The sequence below is a fragment of the Typopeltis vanoorti genome, chromosome 19 (assembly GCF_054136105.1).
Source record: "Typopeltis vanoorti isolate ZY-2024b chromosome 19, IOZ_Tvanoo_1.0, whole genome shotgun sequence".
Classification (NCBI taxonomy): Eukaryota; Metazoa; Arthropoda; class Arachnida; order Uropygi; family Thelyphonidae; genus Typopeltis; species Typopeltis vanoorti.
The window spans coordinates 27107814-27130534 of NC_143567.1; the positions used below are offsets into that span (position 1 = coordinate 27107814).

The following is a 22721-nucleotide window of genomic DNA, read 5'->3' on the forward strand; positions in this document are numbered from 1 at the left end:
GTGTTCTGTATGGTTTTCTTGGTATTTAGGACATTACTGGTATCTAGTCGTATTTTGGATCCTTCAGATCCTTACCGAACAACACTGCTGTGTTGTTAGGTAAAGATCTGATGCCTCTTTCAATGTGGTAGATAAAATCCAGTTTGTTTACCTTTTTAGGCGCTATTGCGTAGTTCAGTCCTTTATTCAGCAGCGTGAGTTCGCCGTTGTTCAGGGTGTGGCTTGATATGTTAATCACATGGTTCTTGCTTGTCGGTGGTTGGTCGCTCTTTGTCTCCCTTGTTTGTTGTTCATTGTTGTTTCTCGGGGAGGAAGTCCTCTGACTGGCCGCCATTTGCCGTTGTTTGAACCTGTGGAATTTTTTCTTGAGTTTTTCTTTGTTCTTTTCCAGGGTATGCTTGGACGAATTGTCAGTAATTCTTTCAAGTGTTTGTAGAATGTCTGGATTAACATAGTTCGATAGTTCTGATTGTAATTTAGAAATTAGATTTTGTGTTGTAGCTAGGTTTCAGCAGGCTGTTTGGATCTGTTCTCTAAGCATTGCTTTTTCTGTGCGGTCATAGATACGGAGTGCCTTAGCAGACGTAAATTTCTTTTTTAGCCTGATGCAGATCGGAATGAGGTTATTGTCTCTGCATCTTTTTAAAAAGGCCAGTCGATTGATCAGGCGAGAAATACGAATCTTTAGCTTACCATAGCGATTGCAGCGCTTGTACAAGCGCAGACTAAACTTACAATGAGGAAAAGAAAAATATTTCTCTACTTGTGAGTACATGCAGCATATAAGGAACATGTTATAATTACAAAAATGAGAGCCTCAAAATTTGCTGCTCTAGGCCCAGGCCTATATGGCCTATACCTAAATATGCCACTGCAGTTAGCTAATCTTCAGTTGAAAAGCCTTTATAAATGTTTCTTACATCTTAAATGGGATAACTAAGACTGTTTCCAACCACTGGGGAAGAATCATCTTAGCAAGAAAAGCATTTTGATCTATACTAGTATTCTTAAGTAGGAGGATCACTTGTTGATTAGTGCAGGACTCATAAATTAACAAGTGATCCTATTAACAAAATAATACTATATTATAATATATTAAATATCTACAGAAATACTTACCAAAGGCCATAAAGATAATGAACTATAATAGAAGGTTCCAGTTTTTCATATGCCTCTAAAACCACTTCTTCAAATCTGAAAATAATTTTTTTTTTTGTTAAAAAAGCAACCATTTTGGAAGTATATGTCTGTAAAATTAATCTCTGGAGAGTACTGCTGAAAATATTTAATTTCTTATGTGCACCAAGTTTGAGGTTATCATACTTTTTTTTTTTCAAAATAAACAATCTCATATGTAATTTATAACATGGTACTAAAGCTAAAGGATAGAAGACTATGTCATGTTTTATGCGAAGGATACAAATCTAGTTAATAGTTTCTCATGGAATATTATCAAACGTTTTTCAGCAAGCTATACCGAATACTTGAAATTGCATGTTTTGGATTTCCCCCATACTATATTTTCATTGCCACATGTGCACAGCACAACCTTAGCAGGAGCAGTCCAAACTGGACAGTGACCTTTCAGTTGGATTAGCTTGCCAGATGAAAGAGCAAAAAACTTCAATTAATTTAAATAGGCATAGAGATGTAGAATAAAAAATTTCACCAAAAAATTGTCGTCCATTAACTGATGCATTTGATAAAAAGACTTGCAATCTGGATTTCATGGGTCTAGTTCATGCTCATTATTATTCTCAGTCTCTACAAACATTCCTATTGTATGAATTCTCTTGCTCCATCCTATAGTTATGTGCTTTTTGGTTTGCTTTTTCAAATATTCTTAAATTTTAATTTGAATATAAAATGCACTTCTGGCAACCATTTCATTATTTTGAAGTTTGCAAGAACTTGTTCAGTGGGAAAATATACTTCTCTTATCTCAATTATACTATTTAAACCTGTAAAATACTTTATCATCATATTCCAGGTGTACAGGCCACTATGATAGTAGTACTGAAGAGTTTACATCATTACAAACTTTCTGTTGACAATTTTCCTTCTATTAAACTTATCTGTCAGGACTTTCATATTGTCAGATCTTAAATTTCGATCATCATGATCAGTCACTTTTGTGAGAAAGGATTACATGTGGAACTATAGAGCAGGTAATTATTGCAAACGCAGGAGGTGGCTTGCAGCGATATCATAGAATGAGGAATTGCATGGGAAGGAAATCAGTGCTGCTTGTCTTGGTCTCTACTGAGGAAGTATCTGGCAAAGGCAATGACTGAGTGTATTCCAAAGGAGATTAAATCAGGTAGGTGTAAAATGGATGACTGAAGAGGTGAAGCATGCAAGATGGAAGAAAGGCATTATAAAGGCAGCACAAGATAAGTGGAGATGATCAGTTATATTTGGAGTACAAAGAGCAAGCAAGGAAGGTGATTCAGTAAAGGTAGCAAAAGTGTGGTATGAGCAGTTAGCAAATGATGCTAAGAGAAATCCTAGGGAACTTTTTCAATATGTGGCCAGTAGAAGGAAGAATGATTATGGGAGGATGATAGTGGTCAGTGTTAATGGGAGAATGATAAACACTGAGGAGGATATAGTAGAGATGTTTAATGAGCAGTTCACTGATGTATTTGATCATCCTTGTGATTGTAACATAATGCAGACTTGAGAGCAGTGGGAATGGGGGGGGGGGAACCAATAATTTTGAGTGAGCAGGAAGTATATGAGAAATTCAGTAAACTTGATGTCAACAAGGACATGAGACTTGATGGCATATCACTGCTTGTCTTGTGGGAATGTTCAATGGAGTTAACAGCTTTAACTTACACTTTTAACGTGTCTTATATTAGCCCAGGTTTCAAAGGAGTGGAAAGATAGCAAAACTGTTCTGCATCATAAAGGAGGTAATAAGACTACGGCTTTGAATTATAAACCAATCTGCTTGTCTGGAGTTGTCCAAGTTTTGGAGAAGCTAGTGAAGGATTCAGAACTGGGTTGCCAGCAGTAGAATTCTCTTTAATGGACAGCGAGTGTTTGCTAAAGAAAAATCATGTTTTAGCAATCTGCTTACTTATTATAACAATGTGACAAATACATTCGATGGGGGGGGGGTATATTTAGATTTTGAAAAGACTTTTGATAGATAGCCAAATGACAAACTAGTAGATAAATTGGAACAGATGGGGTTGGATAGTAGATTAGTGCATTGGATTGGAGACTGCCTGATCAGCAGGTTGTGTATGGGAAAAGTGATATCCCAGAAGAAGAAAGTCACTAGTGGCTTGTCCAAGGAGTCAGTTTTGGGGCTATTGTTGTTTAATTTGCATGTAAATGACATTAGAAAGGGCTTAAATGGTGATATACAACTGTTTACAGATGATGCAAAGTTGGGGAGCATTATGAGAAGTAGAGCAGATGTGGCTTTGCAAGGGGACCTAAAGAGACTGTCTGAGTGGGTGAGTGGGGATATCGGTTTAATGTTCCAAAGTGTAAGATTGATGGAAGTTTTTTCACTTGGCTATGCTACCAATTATGTATTTGGTTTAATCCTTTATCCAAGTGTAAGTAAACAAAGTTTACTTACACTTGGATACATCTCCTTGCAGACATGTATAATGCTATGCATTAAGGGAAGGGTCACTACCCAGACTGGTTACTAAGGCAAGTGATCAGAACTTATACCACCTTTACCATGAGATGCCCCAGTCCTGAAAATACTTCAGATACAAACTTTGTTTGCTTATGCTTGGATAAAGGATTAAACCAATTACATAATTGGTAGCATAGCCAAGTGAAAAAACTTCCATCATCCCCAAACCCGAAAATTTTTATAATAAGGTGTTGACACCTTTTGGGAACTGGTATATGGTGATATGACTTCTGCATTACTTCCACCTTAGTATCACACCTCTGGGTCTGGCTCCCACTGACGAGACCTTCGAAACCGGTCTGGGTAGAGACCCTTCCCTTAATGCATAGCATTATACATGTCTGCAAGGAGATGTGCTTTGCATTATTAGATACCATGGTAAGTGATCAGATCTTATGAGAACCACCTTTACCACGAGTTGCCCTAGTCCTGAAAATACTTCAGGTGCAAACTTTGTTTGCTTACACTTGGATAAAGGATTAAACCAAATACATAAAAGTGTAAGGTTTTAAAATATGGGAAGCAAAGATGGGATGCAGAGTATAGGATTGGTGGGGATATTTTAGAGGAGGTGGAGGAGATGAAAGATCTGGGAGGTGATGGTGGATAGGGACTTAAATTTAATGGATATTTTGCTAAAATTGTGAGGACACAGCAGATTATGCAAATGATGCAGAAAACAGTGACGTGTAGAAGTAATGTTTTAATTCCATTGTACAATGCTTTGATCAGGTCATATATGGATTACTGTGCACAGGTTTAGTTGCCTGGTTTTCAAAAGGATGATGAGATGTTGGAGAGGGTTCAGAGACAACTGACTAAGTTGGTTTTTGGTCTCTGTAATGTGGAATATGAGGACAGATTGAAAGAATGAAAATTACAAAGCCTAATGGATAGAAGGAAGAGGGGAGACATGATTGAGACATATAAGTTGGGAAGGTCAATTAACAGATTAACATGGATGAGAGTTTTCATAGAATATCTGGAGATGGGGAGAATGACAGGCCATCCCTGGAAGCTGTATAAAGTGAGGGTGAGGAGTAGATTTTTTGCATGGGGAGTAGTGGATAATTGGAATGCATTGTCTGAGAATGTGGTGAGTGCAAGAACAGTGAATGCATTTAAGTCAAAGTATGATGAGCTGTGCATGTGAGAGTGGGACCTCTCATGATGAGTCTTTTGACTGCATGGAAGTTTGTTGATAATAATAATATGTGTTTTGCTAACTATTCCTATTCTGTTTAAGTAACTATACCACCTGATCATAACACATTCCTGAATGTTAACGATATCAAATTCCTTCCTAATATCCTTCATTTTTAACATGATTCTTCTACTGGTACCATCTATACATTCCTCTAATTAGAACTCTCATATCTGTAATTTCCAATGATGAGTGTTATTTCTAATACAGCTCTCAGATCCATAAGTTAAAATTGATTTGAACACTAAATTGAAGATACCAATGAATCATATACTTGGTTTAATCCTTCATCCAAATGTAAGCTAACAAAGTTTGTGGCTGAAATATAATCAGGACTAAGGCAACTCGTATATAGAAGCAAATGACTTCGCATCACTTGCCTTAGTATCCCAGAATGCAAAGCAAATATCCTTATGGGTATGTATAATGTTATGCATTATGGGAAGGGTCACTATCCAGACCGCTTTTGACCTTTATTGAAGTCTCATCAGTGGGATATCTTTAATTTATAGTATAACCAAGTGGAAAATTTCCAACAACTATCTCTAATCCAGAGTATTTTAATAATAAGGTGTGGCTACTCGTATATGAAAATATGACTTTGACATTACTTCAACCTTAGTATCACCTCTGGGTCTGGCTCCCACCGAAGAGACCTCAATAAAGGTCAAAACCGGTCTGGCTAGTGACACTTCCCATAATGCACAGCATTATACATACCTGTAAGGATATGTGCTTTGCATTATGTTATACTAAGCCAAGTAATGTGAAGTCATTAGCTTCTATATACGAGTTGTCACCGTCCTGATTATATTCCAGGTGCAAACTTTGTTTGCTTACACTTGGATAAAGGATTAAACCAAGTATATAATTCTTGGTATCTTTAATTTATTGTATAACCAAGTGGAAAAACTTCCAACAACTATCTCTGATTTGAACACTGTCTTATATACAATGAGTGTTTTGACAAATTTCTCTCTTATTCCATATAAATTTATTCAGTTAATTTCTACCATACTGGCTTTACTAAATCTGATATCTATTTCCATATTTAATCAGTCATTTTCACTAAACATTGTGCCTAAAACAGCTGAAATATTTTATTGATCTAAAATTCTCCATTCAGAATGCAGTTGATGTTTTCAAAGTTCCTGCCTATTTTCATAGACTTTGTCTTTTTATTGCTGATTCTTACACCAAATTTGTTATCACATCAATTATTCAGTTAAGGAATCCTGCAGATTTTTATTGAATTTATTTAAGTAACAAGAACTACATAAAGTAAAGAGCTGAGATTAACATCTTCAATTCTGACATCAGGATTTATATCACTTTGATTCATAATGTGATCCATAGAGATGATGAAAAACAGTGGAGATAATGTACATTCTTCTCCCACGTCATTTTAAATAAACCATCTTCTAGTACGTTCTTCATTCTAACTGCCAACTTATAACTCAAATACAGACTACGTATTGCTTGATATAATGTCCCATTTACACCATATAATTGCAGTATTTTGAACAACTTTTCTCTTGGAAACTTTTCACGTGCCTTTTCCAGCTCTACAAAACTTACAGATCCTTATTATATTACCATGATTTTTCAACTATTTGTATTTAAGTGAAAATCATATCCTGATACCTTCTATTTATCCTGAATCTGCCTTTTCCTTCTCCAAGTTTCCCTTCCATAACTTTTCTTAAGGAAGGGGAACATTTTAGAAAAACTCCTCTGTAATTTGCACATTCAGTTCTATTTTTCATTTTATAGATGTAAACATGAGAGCTCTTCTGCAATCACTGGAATTAAACCAGATCAGGACTTCTGAATTATGCACATATAGCCACTATAAAACTTTTATACTTCAATATTGGATAATTTCTGGTTGATTATTATTATGGGCTATTTCATGTAGTCCTTTAGACAAATTGAGGTAGGCCAATCATGCCAAGGACTATCCAACATGCGTGCAGTATTTATCATAATTTGCTTTGAACTCATTCACAGTCATTCACCCACAATAGACTCTGGCAACCTATCACACTCATTAACCATTCTCCAAGCAAGAAATCTAGTTCTTCCACTGCCAAGCCTGTTCAGAAAAAATTTCTCTGTATTCATCTTGCAAAAACCTTTCAGTAATTTGTATGTCTCAATCATATCACCCCTTTTCCACCTATCAAGCAATTTCTATAAGCCATAAATCTTCAAACCTGTCCTCATAAGGTTCATTTCATAGACCTGATACCATCTTGGTCACTTGCCTCCACTTCATCCTCAAAAAACCCAGGTGACCAGATCTGTGTGCAGTAGTCAAGTTTGGATTTATCAAGGCTCTATGAAGAGGTATAATAACTAGCTTGTCTCTCTTATCAGGGTATTCTTCGGTAACCAAATAATCCGATGAACTGCTTTAGCCACTTTTGCAATATGTCCTCTAAATGTCAACTCCCTATCCACTAATACCTCCAAATCCCTGGCTTCATCAATTTCCTGGAATACAGTTCCATCAATGCGATACATAGCTGGTAATCATTTCAACCCAAAATGCATTACCTTACACTTTGCCACATTAAACTGACATCTATTCTCCTTTGTCCAGATTGACAGTCTATCCAAATCATCCTGCAAAATTTTAATATAATCTGTATTAACTATTGCTCTACTCAATTTTGCATCACTGGCAAACAACTGAATAGTTCCTCTCAGATCCTTTCCTATATCGTTAATAAACAAATTAAATAATAGCAGCCCAAAAAACAGAGCCTGTGGCATGCCATTAATCACAGACCTTCTACTGGACTCTACTCCTGAATAAACTACTCTCTGATATCATCTACTCCAGCTGCCTTTTCACATTTTTGGTTTCTGATGGCTTTTTCTATCTTGAGTATTGATATGTACTTCTAATGAATGTTTTCTACCCTTGTGTTATTCTGTTTTGTTCATTTAGCAATCTTTCAAATTACCCCAGGCCTCTAGAATATCATTCTCTTCAGTTTTCATATCATCATTATCACCTCTAATTCCTTTTACATTATTCTTTCCTCCATTTCTTAGCTTTTTCCATAGCCTGCACAATATTTTGCCACTTTCTTTATATTTATTTTCCACGTTCTTACTAAAGTCTTCCCATGACTTTTGTTTAACTGCTTTTACACAGTGCTTCTCTTTCTTGCATTTTTCTCTGTATTCAATTAGAGTACATGCTGATTTACTTGTTAAAACCTTTTAATATATATTCTTCTTTTTCACGACTACTCTAACTTTCTGAGCCCACCATGGATTTCTGATTTTTCTACCATTGCAGACAACTTCGTCATATGCTTCTCTAGCTGAACCAATCAATGTTTTGTTTAGTTTGTCAATGAATTTCCAAGGTTTAATTATTGTCTTCGAACTCTTTCATTTTTTACTTGAATAATATTTGCATAATTGAGTCTACAGTTCACCTCTGAAAGCAGCTCATTTTTGATTCTTTATGACTTTCTTACACACTTTTCTTTTCAATATGATATTTATATACCTGAGTAGGAAAATGTATTATAATTCAACTCTTGAATCATAGATGAAATTCTTATTTTTCCCTCAGATAGTTACATTTTTATTCAGATAAGCAGGTAGGTAGATATGTATAAACTGCATGATAGTTTTTCACTTGTCTCACTGTGGAATTTAGGATTCCTGACTGAGAGGTTTGTCAGACTGAATCATTATAATACCTTAAGTAGATTATAAATAATTTCTATTAGGTCATTTGCACTTTTAGATTTAATTTATTTTCTCCATGCAAGAGTGCTGAGATATTCCTGTGATACTTCATTCTTCTTTTAAAAACAGCACTAATTACTCTTTCTGGTATGAGACATTTTTAAAATCTTTTTCAGAAAATATTTATATTTGTATTTTCTTATACTGTGTGCTGATAAAGTTCAATATTTTTACTTATAAAATAATTTATGACTCTAAAAATAAAAAAAAGTTAAAAAGGTTAATTACTTTGATAAGTGTAAAACAAGTCGAATGGCTTGGGGTTCTATCAGGTATGCAAGATTGCAAGATTTGTGAAGCTTTACACCACAGTTGATCTCAAGACTAGAAGAGGAAAAAAAAATAATGCATATTTCTTTATATAAATAAGCATACACTATTAAAATGTAATTTTTGTGATTTCAAGAGTACGTTTCATCAGAAAAAATGTAATTATGAGCATATCAACAATATAATAACAGAGTTTAAAGATATACAATTTACAAAACAGCATAACAAGTTTTGATATATTTTAATTTGAAATAAACTTGAAGCAGAAAGGATGCATTTTGGTATTTTATAATCATTTTTTCTCTTCAACTACCATTAAAAAATAGGGGAGAGCAATATAATGGGAGCATGAAATAGGAAGATACTAGAATAAACATTAACCTCTTAAAAACACCTTTACTATTTAAAGAAAAATATCAACTTTTTAGCTGTCAATCATCTGGGAACATAGTTAGGATAAAGTACTAGAAATCAAGTGTAAAACATTGAAAAGTCACAGAAAGTAGTCAAAATACAAAATACTCACCATGCTTAGCACATCTGATATAAAATCTGGTGTATTGCAAAAACAGATGAGTGACTTCCAAATGTCCAAATATATTCATGCAGAACAAACCTTGGTTCTTGTTCAGCCTTTTCATGTGAGCAATTAACTTCACTGCACTACTCAAATACAGGAGGCTATCTTCAAGATATGGCACTATAGCCAATGATCAGCCTGTTCACTGTGTTATGGGAAGATGCAAGCAGCAATGCCTAACTTACTCTTGCATTTGTGGGCAACATTACTATGATGTTCACTTTCCCAAATGTTGTGACTTTTTAAAGTGCATGACATTGTAATCTTTGTCAGAAGAACAGTAAAATATTATAAGCAGGATCTTGGAAAGGAACTCTCAAAAGGCTATTAAGTATCTATACTGGTTTAAAGGAGATTCCAATATCTTCATCAAATAGTATAGAAGCTATTTCATTAATTTCTTTCAGTCATCTACCAGTTCACCTATGTAATATGCAGCTTTTTTTTTTTCCACCCGAAAGTGCATATCTTACACTTTGCCATACTGAACAGGCAATCATTATCCCTTGTTATTGCCAATTTATTTCATTTATTTTGCAGGATCTCTATCACTAGTCATTCCCAGTCAAGCATTATCAGCCAACAGTTCACAGTAATATTTCTTAATATTCTAAACATTTGGAAGTTCTTTAATATCATTCACTGTATTATCTCCACCTGGATGATACACTTCACAAAATGATTAGTCAGTAATTCAACTATTTCTTGCTACTTTACTGCCAAGAGTAAAAGGAAGAATGATGGATAACTTTACTGTTCATAAAGTTATCTTTTGATAATCATTCTTCCTTTCACTCACAACATAGTGAAAGACCTAGTTGAGATTTACTTTGACCTAGTGGGCTAATTTCCTCTCATATTCTGATTTTACCTTATTATCATGTTTTCTAATTTCTTCAGTCCACAGCTGGATGACTGCCTCTCTATTTTCTTCCATTTTAGTTGATCTTGTGCATCTTCACCATAAATGCCCATAATATATTTTTATTTTGTCATCCTTCTTGCTGTGCTTTGTACTACTTAATAGCAGTACATGATCAATGTTTCCTCTTGGTTACAGACAAATTTTTTGATGCCGTCATCAAATCCTAAATCCTCAAACTATGGGTAATCTTCCATCTAATTTCTTCAGTCCACAGCTGGATGACTGCCTTTCTATTTTCTCCCATTTTAGTTGATCTTGTGCATCTTCTCCATAAATGCCCATAATATCTTTTTATTTTGTCATCTCATCTCACTGTTGATCCACCAGATCTTCAACATCCAGTTGTTGATGTTCTTTTATTTCCTTTTATTAGTGTTGCAATATCTCTTATTGCAATTATAGAAGGAGTAGCCATAGTATTCAACACAAAATACGAGGCTAATCTTCTTGAATGGCAGTCAGTCTCAAGTAGAGTAATGTGGGCAAATATGAGAATGGGGAACTGGACAATGAGACTTATTTGTGCCTATGGTCCCACAGAAGGTTCTACTAAGGTAGAAGTGGAGGAATTTTTTGAGGCTTTAGAAAAAGCAACTGACACAATGAAAAAGAAAAAGTTGGTCCTTGTTGGGGATCTAAATAGTAGGAAATGATTGTGAGACATACAAAAATATTTTGGGAAAATTTGGAGAAAAGAGCAAAGCTAATAATAATGGCAAATATCTGTTGGATTTCTGCTCAGGACATAGACTGGTTATTACTAACACCATGTTCCAACATAAAAATGTGCACAAATTCACATGGAGAGAAGAGGCTAGGAATAAGAAAAGTCTCATTGACTATGTTATTGTTGATAGTGATGTTTTCTCCTTGGTGCAGGACACCAAAGTGTACAGAGGATTTGAAATTGGAAGTGATCACTATTTAGTCTTGAGCAGGATAAAATTGAATTTCATATTGAAAAGAATAACATGTAAGAAAGTTTTAAAGCGAATAAAAGTTGAGCAGCTCTCAGATGTGAACTGTAGACTAAAATACAGAAATATTATTGAAAAGAAAATGAAAGAGTTTGAGAACAGGAATCAAACCTTGGAGATTCAGTGGCAAACTCTGAAGGAAACATTGATTGATTCTGCCAGAGATGCATGTGGTGAGTTGTGTGCAAGGATAAAAAAATCAGAACTCCCTGGTGGACACAGGAAGTTAAAGAGGCAGTGAAGGAAAAGAAGAAAGCATATCAAAAGTTACTGGCAAATAAGTCAGCTTTTACTCTTACAGAATACAGAGACAAATGTAAGAAAGCTAAACAGTGTGTAAAACTTGCTAAACAAAAGTCATGGGAGGACTTTGGCAAGAATATAGAAAATAAATATCAAGAAGGTGGCAAAATATTCTGGAGGTTGTTGAAGAAGCTTAGGAATGGAGGAAAGAGTGCTGTAAAAGGAATTAGAGATGATAAAGGTGAAATGAAAACAGGAGAAAAAGATACCTTGAAGTATGGAGTAATTACTTTGAAAAACTGCTAAATGAAACAAGCAGTGATGACAGCACAGTGATAAAAAACACTGACCAGGCATGCAGTCAGGAATACATATCCATACTTGAAGTAGAAAAAGCCATCAAAGGCTTGAAATGTGGAAAGGCAGCAGGAGTAGATGATATTCGACCAGAAATGCTGAAGTATGGTGGTATAAGAGTCTTACAGTGGCTGCACTGCATAGTTCAGAAAGCCTGGACAGAGGGACGAATTCCCGATGATTGGAGTAGAGCTCTTATAGTACCCATATATAAAAAGGGAAATAAAACTGAATGTGAGAATTACAGAGGTATTTCCCTACTGAGTGTTCCTGGCAAGATCTATGCAAGTATACTTGAGAAACGGTTGAGAAGAATTGTGGAAGAAAAGCTTGGTGAAGAACAAGCTGGATTCAGGCCAAATAGAGGCTGTCAGGATCAGATCTTCACTTTACGACAAATAGTCGAGAAAGCATGGGAATATAACAAAGATCTGTATTTAAGTTTTGTCGATTTGGAAAAGGCATATGACATGGTGCCAAGAGAGAAGCTATTCAATACGCTGCAGTTATATAGTGTCAATGGGGCATTATATCAAGCAATACTTAGTCTTTATTTGAGTTGTGAGTCAGCAGTTAGAATTGAAGGAAGTACAGGAAGATGGTTTAATGTTAAATCTGGTGTGAGACAAGGATGTACATTATCCCCTCTGTTATTCATTATCTATATGGATCACATTATGAAGGAATGTGGTATTAAAACTGATATCAAAATTGGAGATGTTAATGTCAGCTCTTTGCTTTATGCAGATGATGTTATACTTCTAAATAAATCCGCTACAAGTCTGCAAGATTCTCTGACTAAATTGAATAGCTGTAGTAATAGATATGGTATGAAGGTCAGCAATAAAAAGACAAAGACAATGAAAATAGGCAGAATCATTGAAAATGTCAACTGTGTTGTGAATGGAGAACCTGTGGAACAAGTAAAACATTTCAGCTACTTAGGCACAATTTTTACTGAAGATGGTAAACTAAATATAGAAATAGACAACAGAATCAGCAAAGCTGGTATGGTGGGAAATCAATTGAATAAATTCATATGGAATAAGAAAGAAATTAGTCGGAACACTAAATTAGCTGTATACAAGACAGTGTTCAAACCAATTTTAACTTATGGATCTGAGAGCTGGGTCAGAAGTAAAACACTTGACCAAAGACTAGAGACCGCAGATATGAGAGTCCTGAGAAAGATTAGAGGCGTGAACAGATGGCATCAATGGCAATATCATATTAAAAATGAGGATATTAGGAAAGAACTTGACATTGTCAGCATCCAGGAATGCGTTAGCAGAGCTAATCTCAGATGGTATGGTCACTTAAATAGAATGGGAGAGGAAAGATTAGCAAAACAAGTGTTCTCGGCCAGGTTGGCAGGAAAACGACCCAGAGGAAGACCAAGATATAGGTGGATTGATACGGTACAAAGTGCCTTAGACGATAGAAATATAAGATCTGATAATGTTGGAGTCTTGACAAGTAACAGACTGATTTGGAGGAAAATTGTAGATAGGAAGTTAGTAATGATGTAATTTTTTCATGTAGTACTGTCATATCCTGTACACCCCTTGAGGGTACATGGCAGGAATTTGATGATGATGATATCTCTTATTTTTATTTGTTTCCTTATCCACTTATTAGTCTTTTTAGCTAACCTTATTATTCCCAGGATGACTTTTTCTATGTTTTACTGTTGTTTTAAGTCTCGCCAACTGTTTTTCAGTAAGGCTCCAAGAATCACTATAACAGTTATAAATTTCCTTTAAATATATCTCTATATTGGTTAAATATTTTCATCCTGTTGTTATTCTAAATGATGTTTTATTACCAAATTTACAGTCAGTTTCCTAATCTCTCTGCTCTAATATCATATCCTAGATATTTATATATCATCACTATTTCAATCTGTTTGTTTTCTTTCTGGAGTGTTTCCAAAAAGTTTTCTTATGTCAATTGATTACCATTCTTATATAAAAGGAGGACTTTTTCAGTATTCCATCCTTTAGGGATTCTTCTTTCTTTAAACCTTCTGTATACTTCTGCTAGCTTTATATATAAGAAATCACCAATTTTTTAACCTTTCTAGTATTCCATTAAGTCCAGCTGCCTTGCACTTACAAAAATGAAAAAAAAAAAAAAAAAAAGTATTTTTGATGTCATCTTTGATTATATATTCATTGTAATTTTCAATATCTTTCTTCTACTGTTATCCTCTATCCTTCTCCCACTCACAAATGATTGCAAACCCATAGAACATTAGTACTATGTGGACTAAGGATTTTTTTTATTTTTATTCATTTCATATATATATATATATATATATATATATATATATATTTATTTATTTTCAGAACTTTTTCAAGAGCCACATCAGGCATCCAATAAGCAGGGTGGTTATCGCACTAGACAATAAAATTTATCTCCCACCTAAACTTGATAATAATTTAGCTATTATCTATAAAAATTCTGTGTTTTTTTTGTTATCGCATTTGTGTGTTTTTTGTTATCAGCATTCCATTTTCATCTTTTACAGGCATCACATAAAGATTTAATGTATTATCAAGAAGCTTTCTTGTTTTCCTTATACCGTTGTTATTTTCTGTTGTCCTAATAATTTCCGTATTAACATTTCATATATCCTAGCTTTTTTGTTGTTTTTTTTTCTCTTACTGTTTTACCATCAGTATATTGTTTCTTATACCATGTGTTTTTTCTTTTTCTATTAAGTCATTTGTTTTTCTTACTGAATTTCCATGCAAATTTTCAGCCTTGCATATACTTAGGTATATATGGTTAAAATTTTCAATATTCTTTACTGGATCCATTTTTTAATGTCTTTTTTCTAAAGTTACTTGAAAATTTTCTTTTTAGTATCCAGTATTTCTAAGATGTTTCTAGGTTTCTTTTTTTTATTATTATTAGCTTTGTCTTTCAATTCTTAAATTTCTTGCTATTTTGCAAGACATAGCAAGAAATGGCAATAAATAAACTGAATCTATGCTCTTTAGTCTGTTTACACTATTTATGTTATGTACAATATGAAATCTATTTCAATTTTTCTTTAAACCATGTTCCACATAACTCTGGGGTTTCTGTGAAAACTTGTAGGGGTTTCCTAGGACATACACACATTTATAACTCATATCAGCTGTAGTTTCTGAAAAAACCTTCAGTGAAATGGGAAAAATGCTAATATTTTTTTTTATTAAAGTAGCTTATTTCTAGAACTTTATTATTTGTAATATTATGCACTGTATTGTCTTCTTGATTAAAATATTTTGTTTGTAATAGTTTGTTGTCATAATTCCTTTCGAATAATTTAAAAAAAAACGCTTTCATAGGGATTCTGAGGCTTTAAAATGTTTAGGAAAGAGTGATTTATTTCATTCTTGTTATTTCCATTTAGGTGTCTCCAGGTTCATTTGTTTTGAGTTAATAATTTCAGATTTCTTTCTTCCACAAATTTTACTAACATTCCCCTCTTTCATTTCTAGTGAATGCAGATGATTTCTTATTTTATTTTATTTTTTTAAACTAATGTTGCATTAAAATCTCCAATGAAAATTGTAGGATATTTTTTTCACTTGGTTGGAAATTTATTAAACTTGCCAGGAAATTATATTCTTTGCGAGTTTAGTCCTTTATCCAAGTGTAAGCAAACAAAGTTTGTACATGAAGTATCTTCACAACTAGGCTACATGTATATGAGGTTGATGACTTCATATCAATTACTCCATATACCAGTAGCCTAGTTATGAAAATACTTCACGCGTAAACTTTGTCTACCTACATTTAGATAAAGATTAAACAAGAATATAATTTCTCGCTATTTAATTTCTATTTAATAGTTGTAGAAAGTTTTTTCACTTGGTGAAAAAACTTTCTACAACTACCTGTGATCCAGAGTATTTTAATAATAAGGTGATACATCATTTTTACTACTTGTATATGGGAAATATATGCCTTCTACATTAATTCAAACTTGCTATCTCTTCTGGATCTGCCTCCAACTGAGTAGCCCTTCCCATAATGCATAGCATTATGCATATCCAAAAGGAAGTGAGCATTGCTTTGTGGGATACTCAGGTAATTGATGTGAAGTCATCCGCCTCTATATACAAGTAGCCTGGTCATGAAGATACTTCATGCACAAACTTTGTTTGCTTACCCTTGGATAAAGAATTAAAAAATAATATAGTTTCTTGGAAAGTATAATTTAATTGCTTTTAATTGTAAATTTAATTTAATTTACAAAAATATTAAAATAATGCTTATCATTTTGTCATAAACAACTTCCACTTTTTTTTTAGGGTGCTTAAGGGTCAAAGCTGTATAACTGAGAGGAGACCTCCACATAGCCTTTAAAGGGATGCAGAGAACCGACCAGGGTTTCTGACCTAATGTCCAATCCTCACCTTCTCGTGGTGCACCCTGTTGGGTATTTACCTGGATACTGAATGAATGAGGATGGGCTGGCAATTTGGGATTTAGCCAACCAAATTGTATTCTTATTGGTTAAACCAAAATAAAAGATGACGGTACAACATGACAAAATTTCATGCTGGCTGGGTGTCGTCCTGTTAAACAAGGCCCCAATTGTTTTTGCTAGGGAACCAGGGCGAACAGCGGAAAGTCAGCTACTGGAACAAATCTGAAAACACACCCCAACACAACATCACCAGAGTTAAAGATCGGTACTATCAACATAAGAAGCCTGAATGGCAAAGAAATGGAGCTAGATGAGGAATTAGATAAATACCAGATCGACATAAATGGGGTGATTGAAACAAAAAAGACAAAAACTGGTGAGATCTTTCGAGCAATAAATACAAAATGTTATATTCAGGCAATAACAATCAAGGAAAAGAAGGAGTAGGCATAGTATTCAACACAAAATACGAGGCTAATCTTCTTGAATGGCAGGCAGTCTCAAGTAGAGTGATGTCAGCAAATATGAGAATGGGGAACTGGGCAATGAGACTTATTTGTGCCAATGGTCCCACAGAAGGTTCTTCTAAGATAGAAGTGGAGGATTTTTTGATGCTTTAGAAAAAGTAACTGACACAATGAAAAAGGAAAAGTTGGTCCTTGTTGTGGATCTGAATAGCAGAGTAGGAAATGATTGTCAGACATACAAAAATATTTTGGGAAAATTTGGAGAAAAGAGCAAAGCTAATAATAATGGCAAATACCTGTTGGATTTCTGCTCAGGACATGGACTGGTTATTACTAACACCATGTTCCAACATAAAAATGTGCACAAATTCACATGGAGAGAAGAGGCAAGGAATAAGAAAACTCTCATTGACTATGTTATTGTTTGATAGTGATGTTTTCTCCCTGGTGCAGGACACCAGAGTGTACAGATAATTTAAAATTGGAAGCAATCACTATTTAGTCTTGAGCAGGATAAAACTGATTTTCATATTGAAAAGAATAAGATGTAAAAAAGTTTTAAAGCGATAAAATTTGAGCAGCTTTCAGATGTGAACCGTAGACTAACATACACAAAGATTATTGAAGAAAAAATGAAAGAGTATGAGAAGGAACCAAACCTTGGAGATTCAGTGGCAAGCCTTGAAGAAAACCCTGATTGATTCAGCCAGAGAGCCATGTGGTGAGGTTGTCTGCAAGGATAGAAAAATCAGGACTCCATGGTGGACACAGGAAGTTAAAGAGGCAGTGAAGGAAAAGAAGAAATCATATGAAACGTTCCTGGCAAATAAGTCAGCTTTTGCTCTTAGAGAATATAGAGATAAATGTAAGAAAGCAAAACACTGTGTAAAACTAGCTAAACAAAAGTCATGGTAGGACTTTGGCAAGAACATAGAAAATAAATATCAAGAAAGTGGTAAGATATTCTGGAGGTTGTTGAAGAAGCTTAGAAATAGAGGAGATGATAAAGGTGACATGAAAACAGGAGAAAAAGATATCCTTGAAGTATGGAGTAATTACTTTGAAAAAAATGAAACAAGCAGTGATAAAAAACACTCAACAGGCATACAGTCAGGAATACATATCCATACTTGAAGTAGAAAAAGCCATTAAAGGCTTGAAATGTGGAAATGCAGCAGGAGTAGATGATATTCGACCAGAAATGCTGAAGTATGGTGGTATAAAAGTCTTACAGTGGCTGCACTACATAATTTAGAAAGCCTGGACAGAGGGATGAATTCCTGATGATTGGAGTAGAGCTCTAACAGTGCCCATATATAAAAAGGGAAATAAAACTGAATGTGAGAATTACAGAGGTATTTGCCTACTGAGTGTTCCTAGCAAGGTCTATGCAAAGTATACCTGAGAATCGGTTGAGAAGAATTGTGGAAGAAAAGCTTGGTGAAGAACAAGTTGGATTCAGGCAAAATAGAGGCTGTCAGGATCAGATCTTCACTTTACGACAAATAGTCGAGAAAGCATGGGAATATAACAAAGATCTGTATTTAAGTTTTGTCGATCTGGAAAAGGCATATGACAAGGTGCAAAGAAAGAAGCTATTCAATATGCTACAGTTATATGGTGTCAGTGTGGCATTATATCAAGCAATACTTAGTCTGTATTTGAGTTGTAAGTCGGCAGTTAAAATTGAAGGATGTACAGAAAGATGGTTTAATGTTAAATCTGATGTGAGACAATGATGTACATTATCCCCTCTGTTATTCATTATCTATATGGATCACATTATGAAGGAAAGTGGTATTAAACATGATATCAGAATTGGATATGTTAGTGTCAGCTCTTTGCTTTATGCGGATGATGTTATACTTCTGAATAAATCTGCTACAAGTTTGCAAGATTCCCTGACTAAATTGAATAACAATTGTAATAGATATGGTATGAAGATCAGCATTAAAAAGACAAAAACAATGAAAATAGGTAGAATTGTTGAAAATGTCAGCTGTGTTGTGAATGTGGAACCTGTGGAACAAGTAAAACATTTCAGCTACTTAGGCACGATTTTTAATGAAGATGGTAAATTAAATATGGAAATAGACAATAAAATCAACAAATCTGGTATGGTAGGAAGTCAATCGAATAAATTCATATGGAATAAGAGAGAAATTAGTCGAACACTAAATTTGCTGTATACAAGACAGTGTTCAAACCAGTTTTAACTTATGGATCTAAGAGCTGGGTCAGAAGTAAAACACTTGACCAAAGACTAGAGACCGCAGATATGAGAGTCCTGAGAAAGATTACAGGCATGAACAGATGGCATCAATGGCAATATCATATTAAAAACGAGGATTTTAGGAAAGAACTTGACATAGTCGGAATGTGTTAGCATCCAGGAATGTGTTAGCAGAGCTAATCTCAGGTGGTATGGTCACTTAAACAGAATGGGCGAGTAAAGATTAGCAAAACAAGTGTTCTCTGCCAGGTTGACAGGAAAATGACCCAGAGGAAGACCAAGATATAGGTGGATTGATAAGGTACAATGTGCCTTAGACAATAGAAATATAAGATCTGATAATGATAATATTGGAGTCTTGACAAGTAATAGGCTGATTTGGAGGAAAATTGTAGATAGGAAGTTAGTAATGATGTAAATTTTTCATGTAGTACTATCATATCCTGTACACCACTTGAGGGATGTACAGGATATGAATTTGATTCATATCCTGTATTTGTATCAAATTCATGTCAGGAATTTGATACAAATTCCTCACATGAATTTGGTACATGTCAGGAATTTGATGATGATGATGATGATGATGAGTTCCACTTTTTCATCAGTGTGGCTAATTGTAAGAAACCAACTTGCACTACCTTTACAGTATATCTTGATTTGACAGATTTTTTTCTTATATGAATTTTATATATTTTGTTTTAAATAAAAAAAAAAATCCAACTCCATGTTTCCTTTCATCTTATTTTCTACTTACTATTAATAGATGTCTATTTCTTATGCATCTATGTTCACTTATTCCAATTACATCCAATTTAATACCCTTGAGTTCTTAATCCAAGTTTCCTAATCTCTCTGCTCTAATAAGATCATCCATATTATAATTTGCTTTATGTAGATTAGCTGTTATTTGTTTCCTCTTAATTAATGTCTTATCCATTTTTAAACCTTAGTCATGTTTTCTCTCCTTGATTTTATCTTATTACTTTCTGCCTTCTAAGATACTTCAGTCTTTATGCTATTAGAGTAACTTGATTTATGCATTTAGAGTAATTCTATTCTATTTTCAGTTTGCTATTATTCTACTTTACAGTTTGCAGAAAGCTATAAAATACATCTGCCAAGTTTTCTGGTCAACATGGGAGATAAGATTGAAATACCTCCATGAATATGAGGAGAAAAAAGAATAGATGCAGTACCAAATGCCATAATGAGAAAAATTAACATAATCATCACAAAAAACTTGCACAAGTAAGTTTATGGCAGGAAAATATGAAGCAACAATTCAAATCCTGCAAAGGAGAGCCATTTGGGATGGAAATAAACATGATCAAGATTTAAAAATACAGTGATATATACCCTTAAATAAATCTATATCTTCAAATTAAATTACACAAATTAAATACAAAACTATTGTGACAGATCTGATAAAAAAAAAAAAACTCTTGAAAAATTAAGCAGAAAAAGAGGAAACATCAACTGCATTCTCAGCAGTAATCTATAAAACAGGTAACCAAAACACAGATTGATATACAGATTTTAATTGAAATGGCAAATAGATATAGAAATAGACACCAAAATAAGTGTGGCTGATGTGGTGCAAAGCCAGGTGAATTAATTTATATGGAACAAAAAGAGAAATAAACTGCACCCAAGTAAGCAGTACACAGGAGTGTTCAAACCAATTTTTACTTATGGATATAAGAGATAGGTCAGAAATAACAGTTAATTAAATAATGGAGATCACAGTTATGAAAATTCTGAAGAAAATCAGGGCATGAATAGATGATACCGATGGCAGAACTATAAAAAAATTAACATCTCAGAAAAGAACCTCAACCTAACTCTACTAACATTCAAGAATGTGCAAGCTAATCTCAGGTGATACAGCCATGTAAACAGAATGGGAGATAAAATAGTAGCAAAGGAATGAACAAGACAAAGAAGATTAAAAGTATGGGGTTTATTCATGCATGCATTAAAATGGGACAAAAATACATGTCTCTCAAAAATGGGGAAATGTTACATTGAGAAATTTCATGCACCTCACAATAATAAGTAATTTTTTTTAGAAAGAGAGAGAGAGAGAGAGAAGTGTTTTATTTTATTGGTGCTAAAATATATAAGGTAACTTAGGTTAGTACAATTATAAATGTATGCATGCATGAGAACAAACTGCATGTGATTTATCAATAAATGTACTAAGTACATTTAGTACATATCATTAGTACATTCTCATCTTTCATTCAGATATGTGGTCCAACAGGTTGTTATGACCAAGTGAATTGACCAGCTTAGACAGGACAGAATCATTAATAATTTCTCTTAGCGTCTAACAATTGCATGTTCAGACCATTTTATTTGATCTGAGTGCAGAAAGAAAGCCCTGGATTGCGGGAGGGCTTGGTTGAATGTAAGGGCTGTTAACTCTTGTTTGAAAAAGTCTTAATAAATGCTGTCTCATTAAAGACACAAACTGACATCACTCTGTTTCCTACCCAAACAGAGTGATGCATATCTAAAAAAAATCTCCCATTCTCCCATTCACATACAGTTTTCCACGTTAACATCTTGATGAGGCACCCTCATGGTGAATAGGAAATTTTTTTTTTCAGGTCTAATATAATCAACTTAATAAAATTACCTTGAGAGTCTTGCATGGGTATACTGCAGTCGATGGCCTGACTGTTTCCGTTGAAAGGCTTTTTTCCAATCAAAACTGATATCCCTGCGAAGGTTATTTTGTAAATCAGCTGCAAAGATAGCTGTAGTTCCTAATATGTCAGCAACTTCATGAAAGTCTCTTGCTGTTTTAGTATCTTAAATAAAAAAAATCAAAAGTTGAACTCATAAAAAAAATTTAATAATCAGACTAAGCATATACAGCCAACTCTCACTAGAGCAAAATTGTAAGGACTAGTTTCTTATTGAGAAAAGGTGTGTTATTGTGAATTTTGCTTCTACTATTGATGCTATGGAGTCTTCTTGAATGTTTTGAATGACACTTACCACCTTTCCCAAAGCTATTAAAAGGTGTTACTATACAAACAATTAAAAAAAATACATCATATATTAGATATACAAGGTGTCTCTACATTCCTTGCACAGTTTCAACAAATACAATCTGCAAAATGCAATTAATTCATGATTTAAATAAAATCATTAATGGTTCATTTGTTTAATTTCTTTCTTTTATCATACATGTAATACCTACACTCTATACCATACTGAATGGCTTTAACTGAAGAAAAGGCCAATTGTGTTCTGGAGAACAAAGCAGACTTTTTCTGCATCAGTTGTCAGAAGAAAATTTAGAAATTATTAATAAGAAAGCAATCTATAAGTATTCAATTAAAAACATATGAAAAAAATTAAAGAAACTGATACCATTACTGATAAGCCACAAATTGAAAAACCGGGGATAAATCATGAGACCATGTTGTCTGTAGAGCAGGCTTTTACAAACAGTCCACAAAAATCAACAACAGTTCACAAATTCTCAAAACAAAATTACACAAGCAAGTGTACATGAATGAAGTTCACGAAATGGTGAAAGAAGATTAACTTCCATGTAAGATCCATTTTTTTTGTCATAATTTTAACC

The 22721-nt window shown here is 34.0% G+C and overlaps 1 protein-coding gene across 1 annotated transcript in view; it reads right to left on the reverse strand.

Annotated features, from left to right (window-relative positions):
* Positions 1-22721, reverse strand: part of ArgRS-m (arginyl-tRNA synthetase, mitochondrial) — a 156374-nt gene that overhangs the window by 11136 nt on the left and 122517 nt on the right. The window contains exons 15-17 of the mRNA XM_090409394.1: positions 21762-21936; positions 8871-8966; positions 1120-1194 (exon numbers count right to left, since the gene is read on the reverse strand). Coding sequence (XP_090265520.1) covers positions 1120-1194; positions 8871-8966; positions 21762-21936 — 346 coding nt within the window. The remainder of the gene's footprint in view (positions 1-1119; positions 1195-8870; positions 8967-21761; positions 21937-22721) is intronic.